The sequence below is a fragment of the Papio anubis genome, chromosome 10, assembly GCF_008728515.1.
Source record: "Papio anubis isolate 15944 chromosome 10, Panubis1.0, whole genome shotgun sequence".
Taxonomy (NCBI): domain Eukaryota; kingdom Metazoa; phylum Chordata; class Mammalia; order Primates; family Cercopithecidae; genus Papio; species Papio anubis.
In genome coordinates this window covers 17456874-17478127 of record NC_044985.1, presented here as the reverse complement: position 1 = coordinate 17478127, position 21254 = coordinate 17456874, and the positions used below count along the sequence as shown (strand labels likewise).

The following is a 21254-nucleotide window of genomic DNA, read 5'->3' as shown; positions in this document are numbered from 1 at the left end:
TGAAAATCTAGGGGGACTTTTCACCCCATTCTCTTCCACAGTAGAGTTTCCCTTTATGTAAAGTGGCTTTAGAATTGAAGCTATGTTTTTAGGGAAATAAATGTTGCTGATAGATGGAGCAGGCAGTAAAAGCATCATCTGAAAATTTATTAGTGTAACTCCACGGATCTGTTCAATATAGAAGATGGTCGGCAATGTTGAGGAGGGTTTTGAGTGAAGAGTAATATGGAGGAGATGTGGATTGATATGTCAATGGTCGTGGGTTCATGTTAGAGCCATAAAGAAAACACTTTGTTCTCTTATCCATCATACACATTTAATCTTGGGGATTTTACCATGTGCTTAGTTCACTTTGTAAGTCAAATCCAGAGATGAAAAAGAAGAGTTTTATATGTTTTGCCTGACAGTAGTAATGTTAAACTGTGAACAAATTGGGATGTTCTTTTAAAATCCTGTGATTTATCTGACGCTATTTTTCCCTGTTTAAAATTTAGTATGCTTGTGCTGAACAAAAGCTGCTAGCAATCCCTGGGAACGTTGTTATGGTATTTGCTGAAGTGCTATCTAAAGTGACAATATATTCTGCACACCCTCCCCACCACCAGAAAACAAATGAGTAAATAAATCACAGAAGCTGAAGCAACCAGGGCACGCTGCAGCGGCTGTCAGCCAGACGGCTGGCCTCTCTGCATTTCCATTTAGCTCCTGTTATGGTGCGTGTTTATGTTTTGAACTAATTGAGTCATCATTAACTATGAAAGTGGTAGTGGTTTGTTAAACTATTCTGCTGGTAGTTATCTGAGGCCAGACCTGACATGTCTGATATAAACACCAGCTCCGTAGAGGAATGGCCTGGGAGCCTTGGGAGAAACGCTGCCCGTAGCATGGTTCACGGTTGGCTAAAGATCACAGATTCTCAGATTGAATTACTACCATTAGGGATAGATCTGTACATGCATGGCAAAGTCCAAAAGAGGTCACCGAGTCTGTGGAAAGAGCATGACGTCCAAAATCAGAACTGTATTTAAATTCTGGCTCTGCCACTTACTGTTAAACAGGTCACCTAACAACCCATTGGAGGCTGTTTCCTTGTCTGTAAAGGGAGTCCAGAATATTTGCCCTATATCGCCCTTGCCGTATGTAAAATGGTATGTCTGAACTCACTTGGTTTAACCCTGAGATGTTATACAAATATGAATCGTTATTTATTATGTCTTTTGTGTTCTGGAAAGAGCCTGATCTCTGCCTCATATGAACAGTCCTAAATTATAGCTTTTTATATTTTTGCTATGAATTAGTAGGTGGATTTGACACATGGTTAGATACTCAAAATGAACAAGTTCTGTTTTAACTTCTACAACTGACTAGTTCCTAAAGTTGGATATTTCTTCCTATCCCCGTAATTTCATTTTGCCATCAAGTTAAAAAACTGTTAAGTACTTTAGAGTTTTTCCCCCTACAGTGCTAAGACTTAAGGATAGTCCCCATCAGAAAAGTAATGAATGAGTTGGAAACAGAGGGTAACTGTTATTACCATCAGGATACATGCAGTGTTACTACATGGATACTTTGTGTCCACCGTCAGAGTTAAAAATAATAATAATAAAAATAGATGAGTAAATTGTCTTTATTTTTTTAAGGCCTTGCAACCAGGAGCCACTTGGGATTATTCTTCCCATAAGCAAATGCCATTAGAAAGGGCTCATATTAGGCATGATTTTTGGAAAGCGTTAGGAATATCTTTCACTAAACTCTCACTGGTCTTTTGTTTCTTACAGGTAGCTTTAACCTTAGAGCCCAAGACAAGTACACAGCAAAAAGAGAAAGATTTTTTTTTTCCCCCCCAAGAAGGTGAGGAAATGGGAAGATAGAAATACACTTCTGGAAAAGAAACACAGAAGTTTTATTATTCAGGGAATCTTCTAGGCAGATCTAATCTTAATGAAATTATGTATTAAAAACCCCTGAACTTCAGCAGTGTTTTAAGTATTTATCCTTCAAAGTTGAGTTTTTACAGATGATCAAAGTTGTGTAAATTTAAAGCGAGAAGAGACCTTTGAGTGAGTCTATGTTTGTACATTTTATTTTATGGATGAAGAAATTGAGAGACAGAGAATTTATGTGATAACTAAAATTACACAGCTGGCTAGTGGCAGAGCTAGGAGGGAATGCAGATTTCTTACTTCTACTTGTTCTAAGACTTACTAAAAATGGGGCTAGATGTCTCTACCCTGGAGAAGAATAGACTTTTAGATCCTAGTGAGATGGTGCTTGATGATCCGCAAGAAGGTTGACTGCCAAATAAAATACCAAGGTATGTCCGAATGTGATGTTTACTGCCTAGCCCTTCTGCCATAATTTGGGATTCTTCAGTTATCTTCACAGACCTGGAGTCACAGTCCTAGAGTCACTCCCCAAGTGATGGTGTAGAAGGCAGAAGGGTCACCGTGTTGAGGTTAGACCTTTGTACACAAAACTAGGCAACCATATCTACCTAGTGGAACTGAGTATTGGGGTTGGGATGAAAATGGTCCAACTTTTCTTCTTACTTTTCTTATGACAGAAATTGTGAGCCTATTGTGACAACGAATTGCTACTCTTCTACCTCATTTGGGACGCTGATGGGCAGATTTCTCTATTTAATTAAAATAAGGGGCAAGCAGGCATTGGTTTTAAATTACTAAGGCTTTTTTTTTTTTTTTTTTTTTTTTTTGAGATGGACTCTCGCTGTATCACCAGGCTGGAGTGCAGTGGTGCAATACTGGCTCATTGCAACCTCCACCTCCCAGGTTCAAGTGATTCTCCCACCTCAGCCTCCCAAGTAGCTGGGACTACAGGCACATGCCACCATACCCAGCTAATTTTTGTGTTTTTTTAGTAGAGACGGGATTTCAGCATGTTGGCCAGGATGGTCTCGATCTCTGGACCTCGTGATCCACCCGCCTCAGCCTCCCAAAGTGCTGGGATTACAGGCGTGAGCCACAATGCCTGGCCAATTTTTGTATTTTTTTAGTAGAGACAGAATTTCACCATGGTGGCCAGGATAGTCTTGATCTCTTGACCTCATGATCCACCTGCTTCAGCCTTCCAAAGTGCTGGGATTACAGGTGTGAGCCACCACGCCCAGCCTAAATTACTAAGGCTTTCTAAGCAAGAGAGTTGTAGGCATATGTTTCCCTTGATTGTTGCAAACATAGAACCTGTCTCTTGGAGCCTCAATGCCCTTTGCTCTAGAAGCCACTGAAAGTAGTTACAGGCTGTTAATGCCATCTGCTTCTATGAAAAGGAACAGTCATAACATAGTGGGCCCTAGAGTCTCAGAACTCAAATATAAATTTTGAGGGGTCTCTCATCACTCGAAGGTAGAGTAGTTTGCATAGGACATCTATTACTGAAGGAGGGTTAGCAAGCTATAGGTAAATGTGTATCAGTTTGTTTGGTTACACCTACTGTTCCAGTGTACTATTAATAGCCACACCCACTCTTACTCTCCAGTGAATGTTGCTTTGGATGATTAATTATCTGCTCATTTTACTTATTAATAGTAGAAATTAAATCAAATGTGCCACCTCAAAGGCTTATCTAAAGTAAAAGTGATTTATGTTCTATGCTCAAGTATCTTTGTCCAGAGGCACTTAATCTTGGATTAGAATTACCTGTAGTGTTCTCTGAAATGAAAGATTCCTGGCCCCACTCCCAGGTATTATGAGTCACTAGGGCCAGAGTGCACCAAGGAATCTGCATTTTAAACAAGCAGCATTTCTTCTCCTCCCCCAGCCCCTGTCAACTCTGATGCTGGTGGCTGATGACCCACTCTCTGAGAAACACTGAAATAAGGAAATACTGGTTGTCACTATTAGAGGAAGTGCATACTAAAGAATTAGAATTGCGGACCGCCTTACGAACTGTGGGTTCTCATTTTGTGAGACTGTTGTTTTAACAACGGTTCTTTCATCTCCTGCTTAGCCTATTGCAGCAGCATCTTGTTTTTCTGACATGTGTTAACTTCCCCAACCCATTCACGCTGTATGAGAGAGATTTCAGAACTCAAATCTGACCATGTTACCCTCACTGCTACCATACTTGAAAATAGTCAGTGGCGTTCCATTCAATGGCCTCTCATTTTCCTGAGGGTAAAGGCAAAACTCCTTGACAAGTGGCCTGGCCCCATCTGCCCATCCAGCCTCATCTCCCTCCCCAGAAACCCTGGCCTACTTTTGGACTTCTCAGTTGCCCTCCTGTCTTCTCATACCATGGTTATTTCCTGGTTAACTCTCACTGTGCCTTCGGATCTCACCTCAATCGGGAAAACCTCTCCCAGCCTCTCATTTATATCACTCTGTTAAATCTGTTCTCAAAGCACCTTCAGACTCTTCCTCACAGCACACACTACAGTGCTCTTTTATGTTTGCTCCTGATATTTTGATTAATCGCTATCTTCTGCAAGACTGTAAGCTCCATGAGAACAGGGGCCACACGTGTTTTTATTCACTTTTGTATGCCTGGCATCTTCCTCAGTGCCTAGCGTATAGGAACTGCTCAGCAAATATTAAAGGAATAGCTTGATTAATGAATTACAGAATAACCTTATGGAACATTGATTGAGTCCTCCTGTGTCCTGGAATGGGGAAAGCCAGTGACTAGAAGATGAAGAAGTCACATTGACACATTTTGGAGAAGGGTATAGACTGAGGAGCAGCTGGCCATCCATGAAGAGCCGTGCTGCCCTCTCTTGGGACTAACCGGGCTTCCTGGGATGCCGTCTGAGTTCAGTTGATGCATTCCAGAGCTTTGTGTTGACTGATGTTATTTTACGTAGGCCTGATGATGTTGACTGCTTGAGAACAAAAGATGAGTGCTCCCCCAAATGTGAATCATTCCCCTGGTTACCTAACACTTAGAGAAACTTACAGCTCTAAGGATTGCTTTATGTACCAACAAGGTGAAATTTAATTTAAACCCTTCGATGCAAACTGAGCTCCTAAATCTTTAGCTTTCTGAGTCCTAGCTGGTATTTGTTGAGGCAAACAAGCTTATGGTCTCAATCATATATGAAATATGTGGGGAGTGAAAGTTGTTTGTATGGTAGCCTCACTTTTATAGAATTCACTCTTGATGAAACGCCATAAAAATGAAAACAGGTCACCTCTAAAATCAACTTATTCTCTTCAACTTTGGCAACCTCGTGAGTGGGCCTGGTTTATTTTTCTTATTTCCCTCGAAGAGGTTCATAAGACGAATACACAGTATTTAGCACTACACATTTTTGACTCTCTCTCTTATACCCTTTTCACTGTGTATATCTCAGATTCTTAATTGGCAAAGGACCTAAAATTTCTATTTTTTTTCTGGTTAAAGTGAGTTATTTATTTTTGGATAGAATCCATATACTTGATTTTTAAAAATACTGTCATGTTTTTATGAGTGTAAGATACATCCAACTGCTATTCTATCTAAAATGGACTATGGTGATCTGTGAACAGGATATAGCCACATTTCTCTCCGCTCTCTCAGGTCTTCCCTCTACTTCTGTCTCTCCACCTGTTTGTTTCTTTTGCTCATTCACTTACTCTAAATATGTCCCTTCCATTTTCTCTCTTTCCCAATGTTACATTATACTCTAATACTCTCATTGGTAAATGATTAAGGAAATGAAAGGTTAATCTTAAATGATTAACAAGAGAGAACCCCACCTTCTGGATTTGAATCAGGGCATTTTATCATGTAGAGCACAGGCAAGTATGCCTTTAGGTCAGTGACTAGTCTGTGAGCAGCATGCGGACGTGGCTTTTGGTCCTGGGTGGCATTACGTCAGAGCAGCTTTGAAGCCTCTTTGTCATGAGCACATTGGCAGTCCCTACACCCCAGAACCATTCAAAGTGGCCCCGTGACTTCCAGCTGCCAGGATCTGTGTCAGAGAACACTTTTACGTGAGAACTACACAAAGCCTCACTGCCTCCAGCAGGCTGGAAGAGCCGGGAAATGAATGCCCCAAGAACTGGCCTCAACTAATGATTCCTCCATGGTTGGGGCACCAACACCTCAGCTCTCACACCCTGGGGTGAGATAATTCTTCCCTTCCTTGAGTCACTTCTCTACCTCCCTACTGGTGTTTCCTGCATCTCCCAAATGAGCTACTTGTACTCAAATCCTTGTTCTCTAAGAATTTAGGCTAGACATGAATGATTTAGAAATGCTAACTGAGAAATTGAACTGTAAGTTATATATTTTACAGGGGGACGGGCGCAGTATGGCTCATGCCTGTAATCCAGCACTTTGGGAGGCTGAGGTGGGTGGATCACCTGAGGTCAGGAGTTACAGACCAGCCTGGCTAATATGGTGAAACCCCATCTTTACTAAATACACAAAAATCAGCCTGGTGTGGTAGCACATGCTTGTAATCTGAGCTACTCAGGAGGCTGAGGCAGGAGAATCACCTGAACCCGGGAGGCGGAGGTTGCAGGGAGCTGAGATCACACCACTGCACCCCAGCCTGGGTGACAGAGGGAGACTCTGTGTCAAAATAAATAAATAAGTAAGTAAGTAAGTGATATTTTACAGGAAACTGCATTTTCCAAACCTTGGCTCCTCTACCAGTGCCCTTCATCCCCCGCCTTCTTGGCTTTAGAAATCTCTTCGTACATTCCCACCTTTGCTACTCTCTCTCGTGCTCCCTCTTCTCTTTAGTTCTTCAAACAACCTCATTTTTTTGTATCTTGAAAAAGGTTTCCACTTGCCTCCACAATGCCCTTCAGCCACAGTTCTTTAGATTTCCTTCCCTGCCAAACTTTCAAATGAGCATCTGAGAAAATTGCCTCTATTTTCTCCCTTTCTACTTTTTGCTTAACCACTGACAATTTGGGTACCATTGTCACACTTTAGTCAAATAGCTCTCAAGTTACCACTAACAACCTTCTTATTACAAAATGTAGAGGGACTTTTTTCTGTTCTCTTGTCATTTCTGCTACCACTGAGTGCCTTGACAATGTTTTCTTTCTGAAAACTGTATCTTGAGTAATTGAATTCTTAGAACTTTAACCCTGGAAGAGACATTGAGTCCAACTCATCACTTTATCCCTGGGGGAAACTGAGGCCTAAACAGTTGGAATGATTTGCCCAGAAAGTTCCAGAATTGTAAAATCTGAGCACTGAATTCAGGGCATCTGACCCATTGTCCGTGGTAGATTCTGAACCACCATAAGAACTGCTTTTGGTAAGTCCTGACCTTCAACATATTCCTGATTTTCATTTCCTTCTGTATAAAGACTTTCCAACTAGTCTCCTAGCTCCTTCCTTCCACAGCCCATTCTCCACGGCAACAGTCAGGATAATGTTTCTAAAATGTAAATCAGAACCTACCACTCCTCTACCTCTAGACTTTAGTTCCTCTTTAGTGCACTTGGAATAAAATCCAAACTTCTTCCTGTGCCTCGCAAGACCTTCTATGGTCCAGCTCTCTTTCTGATCTCATTTCCTGCTAGCCTTCCTCTTGTAGTCGCTATGCTCCACCACAGACCCTCCCTCAGCTGGCCAGTAAGGCAGGCCTGGCCCGGCCATGAGTATTTGCTTTGCTAGTCCTTCTGCTGGGAATGCTGTTCCCCAAACCACTGCCCAGCTACTTCCTCCTCATTGTTTGGCCTTTGCTGTAATGGCCACCTCCTCACTCAGCCTCACTCTGTTGTTAGGACATCTAACATTGCCCCTCACCATACCACTCTCCATCACATGGTGTTATTTTCTTCATAGCATTTACCACCAGCTATTAATACATTACATTACTTACAGATTTGATTTGGAGTTTGTCATGTTTCCCAACATTAGAATATAATTTCATGGAATATAGGAATTTTGTCTTGTTTTCCACACTCCAGGCCCTAGATCAGCAAATTCCAGTCATCAGTGTTTAACAAAACATTTGTTGGATGAACAAATGAATGAATTGTGTCTGAATTTTTGTCTCATTTCCAAGCATCTTCTCTCCCTCTGTTTCTCCCCAATCCTATTACTCAACTATTCTCTCAAAAAATTTTTCTCTATTATAATCAAACTCCTTGTAAACCTGCAAGGACAAAACTTACTCTTGACTAGGAGCCTTTTAAAATTTTCTCTTTGACCAAACACCCACCCTATGCCTCTCTAACTATTTAAGTTGTATCACTGTGTTAGAGTATGAGTCACATTCAGTTTCCATGGAATCATGTCTCACAGCTTTCGTTGACTGCCCTTTCTTCAAATTATGGAAAGTGACCCTTACATTTTATGTAATCTAAATACTCATATATAATCCATATTGTCTTTAACTATTTCTACATCATAATACCTGGGCACTGTATCTAGGCACTTTAAGAGAGAGAGAGAGAGAGAAAGTGTGTGTGTGTGTGTGTGTGTGTGTGTGTGTTTGAAGGGTAGGGCAGTGGCTCCTCATTATTTGCAAATTCTGCATTTGCAAATTTTCTACTCACAGAAATTTATTTGCGACCCGAAAATCAATACTTGCGTCACTTTTGTGGTCATTTGTGAATATAACGTGGAATGGTGAAAAATTAGTCACCCAAGGTTCACGTTACTGGCTGAGATGGAGCAAGGCAGCACTGTGCCTTGTTGTTTTAGCTTTCATGCAATAAACTAGTGTCCTGTTTGTGGTCTATTTAGTGGTACGTTTTTTGTATTTTGTGCTTTTTGTTGGTGATTTCACTGAAATGGCCCTGAGTGTAGTGTTGAAGCTCTGTCTGGTGTTCCTAACCACACATAGACTGTGATGTGCCCTACAGATAAAATACCTGTGTGTTAGATAAGCTTCCTTCAGGGATGAGTTACGGTGCTGTTGGCTGTTAGGTCAATGTCAATGAATCAATAGTATATGTTAAATGTAAGGTGTCTTTAAATAGAAATACACATAAAACAGGATTATATAATGGCTGGTTAATGAAAATGTGACCAGAGGCTCACAGGAACCTAACTCTATATTTCCCCTAGGAACAATAATTTCACATTTCCTAAGTCAGTGTTCTGTTCATGAGAATTTTAGAGAACATAACTACTGTGAATAACAAGAATTCACTATATGGTGTGTGAGTATATATATGTTGGCATTAGCCTCATTTAGGAGTTTAGGAGACAAAGACATCAAGACTTATTGAAATTAAAGTTTGTCCAAGGCTAAGTGCGGTGGCTCAGGCCTGTAATCCCAGCACTTTGGGAGGCCGAGGTGGGTGGATCACCTGAGGTCAGGAGTTCAAGACCAGCCTGGCCAACCTGGTGAAAGCCTGTCTCTACTAAAAATACAAAAACTATTTGGCCATGGTGGCAAGCGCCTGTAATCCCAGCTACTTGGGAGGCTGAGACAGGATATTCGCTTGAACCTGGGATGTGGAGGTTGCAGTGAGCCGAGATCATGCCGCTGCACTCCAGCCTGGGTGATAGAGCAAGTCTCCATTAAAAAAAAAAAAAAAAAAAAAAAGAGAAGAAGAAGTTTGTCTAAGATCATTTGCCAAACTGCAAATAAATGGTAGACCTGAAATCTGGCTGCCACATTCCGAAGTCTTTTGGCTTTTCATTTACCACCCCAGTGGCTTTTCTTTGTTTTAATTAGCTATTGAGCTCTGATTATTACAGGGTACTTCTACAGACACACACACACACACACACACACACACACACACACACACAGAGTCATGCACCTCATAAAGATGTGGGTCAGTGACAGGCCACATGTGTGATGCTGGTCTCTTAAGATTATACCATGTTTTTGCCGTACCTTTTCTATGTTTAGATACACAAATACTTGCCATTGTGTTACAGTTGCTTACAGTATTCAGTAGAGTAACACGGTATATAGGATTCTAACCTAGGTACCATATAGCCTGGGTGTATAGTAGGCTGTCCCATCTAGGTTTGTGTAAATACACTCTATGATGTTTACACAATGATGAAATCTCCTAAGGAATGTGTGATTGTGTATATGTGTATTTATTTGTATGTGTGGATATATGTATGTGTGTGTATATACATATGTATATGTGTAAAATATAAGTGGAATATGCTGAGTTGAATGAAAAACTATATACAGAAAAGTCAAATGAAGAAATTTTAAAACAGCTTGCTTCATAAACCTAGGTTAATGTTTATTTACAGTCATCCCAAACTACAAAAGAGAAGTAAAACTACCTCTTTGTTTAGGAACAATATGTACAAACGTCATTTTTTTTATCATGGAAATGTAAGTCTGACAGGTGGCCAAACCCTAAAAATTCAAAGCTATAAAATTGCTTCCATGACCTGGACTTGTTTCCTGGCCTGTGGATGTACATCTTAAACTTGCCTGTCATTTATCTGAGCTGAATTCACACCCGCGCATGGTATACAGTTAGGCATGCTTAGGTCTGATTTCCTAAAGAACTACAACCTTTCTAATCAGTTGCGCATTTACATATACAGAGATGACAGGAGGAATTAGATCCTGAAATCTGTGCATAACAGGTTCACATGGATGAATTCACTGACTTTGTGGTCTAAAGTGATTTATATATACACACATATACACTGATATATATGTGTGTATAAATATATACATATACATTAAGACGTATTTTTACATACTTTGTAATTTGTTTTCATCACTTAAATATTTTTGGAACTTTCAAAGCACCTTGATGAACACAGTTTGAAAATGCTGTGGTTTTTTTTTCTTCTTCTTGTGTTCTTCTTTTCTAAGTAGATTGTATGAGCTCCTTAAGGGTAACAATGATATCTTTTGTGCTTCTGTATTTGCAAATAGATCTTAGCTTAGTACTAAAATATAGAGAAGTCTTTTACTACTGGTAATCCAGTTTTGTTCAGATGGTTGATAACAAGCTACACTAAAGCAAAGATTTCTGCAGCATTGCGTTTAGAATTAAATAGTGTAATGGAAGGATGTCACCTGGTTGTGGGGAGCAAGAGTCTCTCCATGCATAAAATAGATGTGTGTTTATTTTTTAATATGGTTATCTCTTGATACTTCTTTTTCCCTTGAAAATGAGAGCCATTCATGAGGCTTAACTTAATACTTCTCAACTTTCAAAAAGCTTCCAGGGATAAGGTTGAGTGAGGGGCTTCCAACATTGAGTCAAGACAAAATAACGTTTTATGTCTGCCTCAAGGCCATAGTACGAACACTGAACAGTGTTACAGAAAGGGACTAAGGGATCCTTAAAAGTTGTGTCATTATTGAGCTGAAAGAACTGATAGGTATGAGCTTTGAATTCTGAAATCACTCTTATTTCAGTATTTTGTGATATTTTATATTCTTTTAATTAAGTGGCTACATGTCCAGTGACTTTAATGATCCTATCTTGAGGAGCTATGCCTTTCACAAATCAAAGTATCAACATTGATCTATTTTTCAGCAATTTACCATACAGTTGAGTTTCATTGTGCAGATAAAAATGGATTAACCACATGACCCCACCTGTGGCTTTGCTGGCTCAGTCACTTTTCCACCTGTGCAAAGAACATCTGCATTCAAAGATGGCGACCCAGTGGCTTTGTCCTTCCAGGGTTCAGTAAAAATATCTACATTTTAAAAAATAAACCCCTCTCAGAATTTGTTTAGCAAATTCCCAGCCCCAGAAGAATGCACATGCAGGAGAAGGATTCCAGCCTTTTTAGCCTCCCACTCATGCTTATTTTTCAGTGGAGATTATTGAAAACAGTAATTCTTTCTTGCTTCAGGAAAAACTGTCAGAGGAAGAGAGAAAACATAAGGAAGCTTTGGAAGATCTTCACATGGTGGTTGATGAGGATTCGAGGAGTGAAAGCAGCAGTACAGATGAGGGGAAAGAAAAGACCAAATTGCTATTAGAGAGATTGAAAGCTCTGGAGGTAAGAAATGAAGCAATTTTTACACTCTTCAAGAAAAATAAGTGTTCTGCTTCTTTTATTGGCACTGGTTTTCAGTGAGTATAAATCTTCCCTTTTCAGTTCTCCCACACTAACACGATCTATCATTTCCTACTGAGATTTGCCTACGATGAACAAAAAGTTAGCACTGAAAGAGTCTTGACTTTATATTGTTTTAAAAGGAGTACATAGGGCAGTAATTGATTTTAACTTAAATTCAGCCCTCAAACTGGATTAATTCCTAAAATTGCAAACTCCTTGAGGTAAGGGGCTATGTGATATTTTACTTTGTTTTCGCGAGTAACTGGTAGAATGAATGAATGAATGAATGAATGAATGAATGAATGAATGAATGACTAAGCAAAATATTTAATAGTATGTAAAGATGATTGGACACACACAGAGAGATGTTAAGCAGTATAGTCATGTCTTTAAAAAAATATGCGGGAATTAAACGTGTAAAGCATCTAACAGTGGAACTGAAACTGGCTAAGGAGACTTAAGGAGATTTTTGGAGCACTGACATTCTCCAGATACCTCCAGATCAGTATATGATGACACTAGTCTGTTACTTGGTGGCATTTGACATGATTTCAAGTGTTAATTCATGAATTTTACAGCAGTCATGAAAGACCATTCCAGTTACTAGTTCTTGATTGAAATGTCGCATGCTTAAAGACTCAGCAAAGATTTTCTTTTTCTATGAGTTCACTTACCTCCCTTCAATAAGCTTATAAAGGGCCTTCACCCAGCATCCAAAAACACAGTTCTACCATACAGTCTACAGAATCCTGAAAACTCTACTAGCATAAAGGAATAAGACCTGGAGGCCGGGCACGGTGGCTCACGCCTGTAATCCTAGCACTTTGAGAGGCCGAGGCAGGCGGATCACGAGGTCAGGAGATCGAGACTATCCTGGCTAACACGATGAAACCCCATCTCTACTAAAAATACAAACAATTAGCTGGGCGTGGTGGTGGGTGCCTGTAGTCCCAGCTAGTACGGAGGCTGAGGCAAGAGAATGGCGTGCACCTGGGAGGCGGAGCTTGCAGTGAGCAGATTGTGTGCCACTGCACTCTAGCCTGGGTGACGCACTCAAAAAAAAAAGAAAAAAAAAAAAAGAAGACCTGGAGGGGTCTTGTTTTCTATGCTTGGTTTCTGCAGTGCTACCTTGGATCTACCACATTGTCTGTAATGAGCATATCCATTTTACACTAATTTCCTCGGTGATAATAAAGCAGAATGGTGAGATGATGCACTTTGAAGCCCAGTTCTTGGGATTTGGTTTGAATCCCTGTTCAACTACTTTCTAGCTTTGAAACCATCAGCGTTACTTAGGCTCCCCATGCCTCTGTTCCCTCAGCTGAAAGCATGGGGACAGTAATAGTAACTAGCTTTACAGGGAAGTAATGAGGATTACATGAGTAATTATTTTTTAAATGATGCCTGGTGCATAGTCTCTTTTATTCATCTACACCAAACCGACTCCTTTTCCTTAACTTTGTTCCTACTTATCTGGGCACAATGAATAATAATATAAGGACTGTGAATGAAGGAGTTTGGCTACTCCACACAGGTGTGACCAAAGGCAGACAGGTAAGCCAGTAGCTTCAAACACAGAGCAGAAGAAATAGCAACTAAAGTAATCACTAGTAACTCCCTCTGGGCAAAGAGCTGGGAATCAGCCTTGTCTCCTCAAGGGTTCTCATTCTTTTGTCATTTTTTGAAGATAGTCACTATAAAAGATAGGAAAGCCTTCTCAAGGGAAACTGTGGTTCCTATTTGAGTTTTAAGAAACTCATAGCTTTGTCTTGAGGTTGAATTAAATAGATTCACAATAGGAAAGAGTCGATATTACCATTTCTTACTCCCAGAGAACCATGTACGTAAATCATTAGTTTTTGTTTATGACTACAGAGAAAATTAATCTTAGTTCATGGCATTGTTAGAGACAAAAATGAAAAGGACGTTTTACTTCATTAAGCTAAGAGGTCTTTAAAAAATGCATTTCCACACCAGTTAGAATAGTGATCATTAAAAAGTCAGGAAACAACAGGTGCTGGAGAGGATGTGGAGAAATAGGAACACTTTTACACTATTGGTGGGACTGTAAACTAGTTCAACCATTGTGGAAGACAGTGTGGCAATTCCTCAAGGATCTAGAATTAGAAATATCATTTGACCCAGCCATCCCATTACTGGGGATATACCCAAAGGATTATAAATCATGCTGCTATAAAGACACATGCATACGTATGTTTATTGTGGCACTATTCACAATAGCAAAGACTTGGAACCAACCCAAATGTCCATCAATGACAAACTGGGTTAAGAAAATGTGGCACATACACACCATGGAATACTATGCAGCCATAAAAAAGGATGAGTTTGTGTCCTTTGTAGGGACATGGATGCAGCTGGAAACCATCATTGTCAGCAAACTATCTCAAGAACAGGAAACCAAACACCGCATGTTCTCACTCATAAGTGGGAATTGAACAATGAGAACACTTGGACACAGGAAGGGGAACATCACACACCAGGGCCTGTTGTGGGGTGGGGGGAGAAGGGAGGGATAGCATTAGGAGATATACCTAATATAAATGACAAGTTAATGGGTGCAGCACACCAACATGGCACATGTATACATATGTAACAAACCTGCACATTGTGCACATGTACCCTAGAACATAAAGTATAATAAAAAAAAATGTATTTGGCAGCAAATGTTTCTTAAACTGTAGTGAGTAAAAGAGAAGCAGTATCTTTTTTCCTTACAGAGAGTTCTTTACATTTCAGGCAACAGCTCTTGATTCCAGCATTAGTTGAATGCAATAGATAATATCTGTAAGTGCCATTAAGCCCCACTATTTTCTTTCATAAAACTATTTTATTTTTTAAATTTCCTATAGTCGTAGTGTCTCTGCTTGTTTCCTAAAATTCATTGTTCAATATTAAATGAACTTTCTCCTTGCCTTCACATCTTACTGTCTTCTACTTGAACATTATTTCATTTTATAACAAAGTATGTAAAATAAGAAATACAAATATATGTTTGTAAATATATCTAAATATGTCTTCTTATATAATATATAGATGTCTTTTTGTCATACATGTAATTCAATTTTCATATGAATTTTATATGCTACTTTTTTTTTATTTTAAAATATTTTCTCCATATTCTCAGTGTCTAGTATCTTTGCATGAGTTAAACATCGTTGTGGGAAAATAGAGAACTGATTTTGACAGACTGCAGTCAGAGCTGGTCACAGACCCTGTGTGGATTTTTACGCTTTAACGAAATGCTCCCTTGGAAAATTGCAAGGGAATTAATTATAATATGTCAAAAATTACTTTGGCAAAATTTGATATACAAGATTTAAAAAAAAAAAACAGAGAATATTTTCCATCAGTGTGTTTTTGGAAGGCAGCTAGGCTCACCAATATACCACCAGCACCCCATCAGTGTGTTTTTGAAATGACCGTATTTGTATACCCTAATCTCTTGGCCCCTGGTGTTGTAGATCACAGAAAGGAATGATTTTCAGGGTGGTGGAAAGCAGTCTTCTTTAATTCCTCCTCCCCCAACAGGTTCCAAGAAGGTGTAGAAAATGAAATACAGATATGACTTCTATATTACGTTCTTTATTACTGTGACAATGCTATTCAAAAACAACTTGAGGAGCCCTTGACTGAGAAAATTGAGTTAATATTGTCTAAGCAAAACACTCCCAGCCACAATCCCTGGATTATTCCCTCTTGTCACCATTTCTGGGGCAAGTTCCTACTCATATTCATCAATCAATTCCTGTTTCTTCTCCACGCACCAACCACCTGTGAAACAGCGCCCCCTTTACTTGATTTTTCTCAAATCCAACCTAGGAAGGATACGGGGTTATGGCAGAACATTCTGCAGGCTAAGGGCCTTCAACTCTGTCTTTTGATAGTTCTGTTTCCTCTCAGTCCTTTGGTTGCAGGGTATTTCTCAGTAGCCTTTCTCCTCAGTTTCCAGATCCCGCCTTAGAACATGGCCAGCTCTGTCCCACTTACTCTCCTCTCCCTCAGTCACCTTCTCCCACAGCCAGGTTCTGTCTGTCTTTTAATTTGCGGAGCTGTCTAGATCTCTGCATGCCATGTCATGGGCTCATTCCATACCATCCCCATGCTCGGCAAAATATTGTGCTAATTAAGACCTTTACCTTCCTAAAAACGCCTCCAGTGCCAACAGTCAAACGTATAAAAATTATAATTATACACACTCTCTCTTTCTCTCGTCAGCCTTATTTTCTGTACTGAGTGCATCGGTTTCAGCTGTTGCCAGCTCTTCACGGTGAAGAGTAGACCGTTTACCCTCACTACTTCCTCTGAGCTTAAATTCTAATTTGTGTTTAGGATCCTGGTGCCTGGAGGAGAAATCATTTGGTGTATATTGGTGTCATAGGGCACACATGGGCAATCTGGATGCCACTTGCACATTTTATGTAACTTCTTGGTGCCTGAATGTAGCATTTTCTATGTTTTTTGAAACTTTGGGTTTTCAAGGCTGCTGTTTCAGAGACTGCTTACTTAGAACAAAGCTCACCATTCTCAACAGCACTGCCATGTCTCAGGTCCCTTCTATGAAAGGATCACTCCTTTCTCCCATGCCACCAGAGGCCACTGATTCAAGGAATCTTCCCAGACCTGCCCTCTAGTATTCACTGGCTTCATCTGGAGTCTTCCCTGTTCTCCACTCCTGGGCATTTGCCCCACTCGGGTCCCAGATTTGCTTGTGGCATGTTCCTTGAAAGACATGATTTGTTTGTCTGCAGTCCCTGCTCCTGACACTCCCACGGGGCCCTTCTCTCCACTCAGGGACCAACTGCACACCTGACTAAAAGTGAAGCTGGACGTTCCCTTGACTCACTCCCAACTCCCACTGCATCTCTGATTCTCAGCTTCTAACCATGGGGAGAACAGGCCCGCCACCACCTGAGAGTCCTAAGCCTAAAAGCATGTGCCGCTGACTTAGCTAGATAGCCTCAAGGTTAAAAGAACTTGGCCACTTATAGGAATGATTTATTTTGTGCAGAAAAATATGGCAATTAAATGTGTTAAGGCGAATAACAGGTTTTTCTGCTCAATTATACCTTTCCATGAAAGGATGACAATTAAAGTGTTGTGCATAAGCATTTCGTTAATCAGTAATTCCTATTTAAAATTAGGTAGTTTAAAATAGACATACCTGGCTGTGCATCGCAATTACATGTAGAACTCGTAGTTGATAGATATATATTAAATATATTCTATGGGCCAAACACTGTTCTTTGCACAGGGATTAGATTAGTTTTCTTGGTCCCCACCCCAGTGGGCAGACACAGGAAGCATATACCTATCAAATAATAAGTAAGTAAACAAATAAGCAACTATATGCCTGTAAGTAAGAAAAGTTGGTTGAGGTAGTAGTAGAGAAAGTGCGAACTAGGGGTAGGAGAGGTATTTACTTCAGAAGACCTCTGACATCAGCCATTTGGGTATAATATAAATAATAAAAAGGAGACAGCTGTGTGAAGATCGAGGCAGACCATTCCAAGAGGAGGCAGCTGCAAAGGGGAAAGGCCACCTGAAGATGCTGGAAAGCTTGGCAAGTGCAAGGAACAGAAATAAGAAGTGTGTCCCGGGACACAAGGTACAAAATTTAAAAACGGAAGAAGATGAGTTCAGAGAGGTAGACAAGGGCCAGACACGCTTAAGCCATATAGGCCATGGTCACAATAAAGACTCTGAAAGTGATCTAAATGTAAAAGGAAGCCATTTAGAGACTTTTGAACTGGGAAGGAGCAGTGATGTGACTTCTCATTTATGAAGACAAATTCTTCTGCTTTGTGGGCTAATAGTGGGACATAGGAGGGGCAGGGAGACCAGGTAGAAGGTATTTTTTTTTGTTTTTAGATTCAGACAAACAATATTAGTAGACTGGTCTAGGGTAGGTGCCTAGGACTAATAGGGAATGATAATCATACCATATTAATTTCATTGGACTGGAGGTAATGGGAATAATAAACATGTTGGCAAGCCTTCCTATAGGGCTTACTATGTCCCAAACACTGTTCTGATTACCATTATGTTTATATATGTTATTTCCATCGTCATAACCCTGTGGGATAGGGTAGTATAGGGACCAACGGGAGCCCTTAGCTCCCTAAAGGTTCACAGAAAATCGCTGACATGAGGCCAACTGATTGATAGGAGAAAAGGCATACACATTTATTTTCAATGTGTATACATAGGAGCCTTCAGAATGGTGACTCAAAGATGCAGGAGAAATTGTCCATTTTTATGCTTATGTTCAACAGAGTATAGAGAGCCATGTAGAAAGAAGAGAATGATGTAATGGTAATAGACAGTGGGGAAACCCTGTGAGGCCTGCCTGTCTAGATTCTTCTTGGCCTCTGCTTGCAGCATTCTTTCCTTCTGAGTGGGGGGCCAAACCTCCTCTAGAATAGGGGTCTTATGATCTGTAGCAAACAAGCCAGATCAGATAATTTCCTTATGGCCAGATTTTACATGGAAAAGCGGAAGGAAAATTAGAGTACTTTTTTTTAGGTTTAATGACTAGCTTTATGGTTTCTTTGGCCTGCCTGGGAGAAGAGGGATTCTCGTTTCTATGGCTAGACTGGGGGAGAATGGAGCTGGGAGACAGGAGGACAAGAGGTCAGAGAAAAACTTTCGCTTCTGAGGCTTTCATTTGGGGATACTGTTTCCTGACTTCCAACAGTAGTTATCACTATTATCCCCATTTTACAGATGAGGAAACTGAGCTCCCCAAAAAAGTTGGATATTTTGCCCAAGGTCATGTAGCCAGTGAGAGAGTCAGAATTTGAACTCCCAATGTATGGCTCCACTAGACTATGCTAGTAAGAAATGGTCAAAGAATATATTTCAGAAGTAAGATTAGGAAATACAGATCAATTGGATGTGGAATATAAGGAAAAGTGAGAAGTCAAGGATAACCTCTAGTTTTTTGGTTTTAGCAACTGAGAGTGAGGTTGTACCAAATTCCTGAGAGAGGCAAGCCTTGGAGGAAAGGTGACTTAGCAAAATTAGCATGCAATTGTCTGTTGGTTTTTGCCCATGTTAAGTTGAGATGCCTATTAAGCATTCAAGTGGTGATGTTCTATAGGCAGGTGGAAATACAAAGTTCAGGTCACGGTTAGAGATATGGATTTGAGGGTCATCAGCATACAGATGACACTCAGCCTCATGGGACTAACTAAAGTCCCATCAGAAGCAACTGTAAATGGACAAGAAGGGGGCAGAGGACAGAGTTCAGAGGTTCCCCATTTTTTTGAGGTCTGGCAGAGGAAGAGGCGCCAGCACCTGAGACTGGGGAGAGTATCTGGTGTGGTGGGAGGAAAATGGAAGGTGAAGTGTTGTAGGAGCCTAAAGAAGAAAGTGCTCCAAGGGTATCCTTGTCGAGTGCTGCTAACAGCACAAGCAAGATGGAGCACAGTATCTGTCCTCGACTCTGGCAAGGCATGGTCAGCTATGACCGGGGTAACAACAGTTTCTGATGGGAGTGGGCAGGGAGGAAAACATGTGGAGACATGTATAGACAGGTCTGAAATGGGTCAGACATGGAGAGGGTCAAAACTGAGGAGAGACAGGGTACAACAGAAACTCTTCAAAAGGCAGCTGATGGTATGGCATGTTAGTGTACCAATGGCCATGGTCTAGTGGAGAGGATGAAATCGATGATGCAGGAGAGAGAAGTAGGAATGCAAGAATGAGATGTGCAAGCAGGCTAGGGGGATGAAACCAGAGAAGAAATAGAGTTTTTTAAAAACTCAGATGTCTAGAATGTAACCCAGGAAATCTCAGCTCTTTAAATCTACAATGGAAACTGACCATCTGTATTTTTTAAACCTCTGTGGATTATTCAGATGCACAACCAGGATTGAGAACCACAGAAACTGCTTTTAGAGTGATATTTAAAGCTACCAAAACAACTTAGGTCCAGTTCTGTACTGAACTCAACAAGCTTTCACTGGTCTTTTTAAAAACTATAAATTGGTAATTTATAGTTAGATACATTTATGGCATGCAAAGTGATGTTACGATTCATAATACAACATGTAATAATTACATCAAGCTAGTTAACATATCCATCACCTCATACTTAACATATTTTGTGGTGAGAAGGTTTGAAATGGACTCTTAGCAATTTTGAGATGTATAATACTCTATTATCAACAGATTTTGTACCCTTTGACCATGCTCTCTGCATTCTTGCACTCCCATAGTCTCTGTAACCACCATTCTACTCTCTGCTTTCATTGATCTTATGTGGCCAAAAAACATTTGAAAAAAAAGCTCATCATCACTGGTCATCAGAGAAATGCATATCAAAACCACAATGAGATATCATCTCAAGCCAGTTAGAATGGCGATCATTAAAAAGTCAGGAAACAACAGATACTGGCAAGGATGTGAGAAATAGGAATGCCTTTACACTGTTGGTGGGAGTGTGTATTAGTTCAACCATTGTGGAAGACAGTGTGGTGATTCCTCAAGGATCTAGAAGCAGAAATACTATATGACCCAGCAATCCCATTACTGGGGATATACCCAAAAGATTATAAATCATTCTACTATAAAGACACATGCACATGTATGTTTACTGCAGCACTATTCACAATAGCAAAGAGTTGGAACCAACCCAAATGCCCATCAACGATAAACTGGATAAATAAAATGTGGCACATATACACCATGGAATACTATGGAGCCATAAAAAAGAATGAGTTCATGTCCTTTCAGAGACATGGATGAAGCTGATCTTAACCAACTTGTAATCTAACCTTTCTGTGCCCCTGCCTCCTCTTACGTAGAACTTTCCCTGGCTCTTCAGACTTAGATCCAGAGGCCCTTCCCACATATGCCCAGTGCCATAAGCCTGAAAGCCTGGGGAAAGGTCATCATCCAAAGTGTCCTTCAGTGGCTTCATGTCACCTTTGAGGGCTCCCCTGACATGACCACAGTTATATCCAAGTTTGACTTTGTCTCCTTGCTAGTGAGAGGAACGGGTTATTTTCTTTCCCTTTCTAATTGGCTTTAAATTCTTACCTTGTTCTTCTTACTTTTATCCTCTCCTATCTTAAGACAATGTAAAAGAAATTAAAAAGTTATAAGGCAGCATGCCAGTGGTATTCTGAATAGAAATTCATAATTGTTTCCTTCTAATCTTTAGATTCTATGACAGTTTGCTGACAGGTAACACCAGACATCCCTCTCTTAAAGTATCTGGCATTTATCTTTCTCTTGATTGTTTTACATCTACCTGTGGGTCACCTAGCAACATCACTAAGCTGGGATTTGAGACAAAAGCTACTCTT

The 21254-nt window shown here is 40.3% G+C and overlaps 1 protein-coding gene across 2 annotated transcripts in view; it reads left to right on the top strand.

The window, feature by feature from the left end:
- The window catches only part of NCKAP5 (NCK associated protein 5), a 914274-nt gene that overhangs the window by 574590 nt on the left and 318430 nt on the right, over window positions 1–21254 (top strand). For both annotated transcript variants that reach the window (XM_021924271.2, XM_021924272.2), the window contains exon 7: window positions 11713–11862. In XM_021924271.2, the coding sequence (XP_021779963.2) occupies window positions 11713–11862 (150 nt within the window). The remainder of the gene's footprint in view (window positions 1–11712; window positions 11863–21254) is intronic.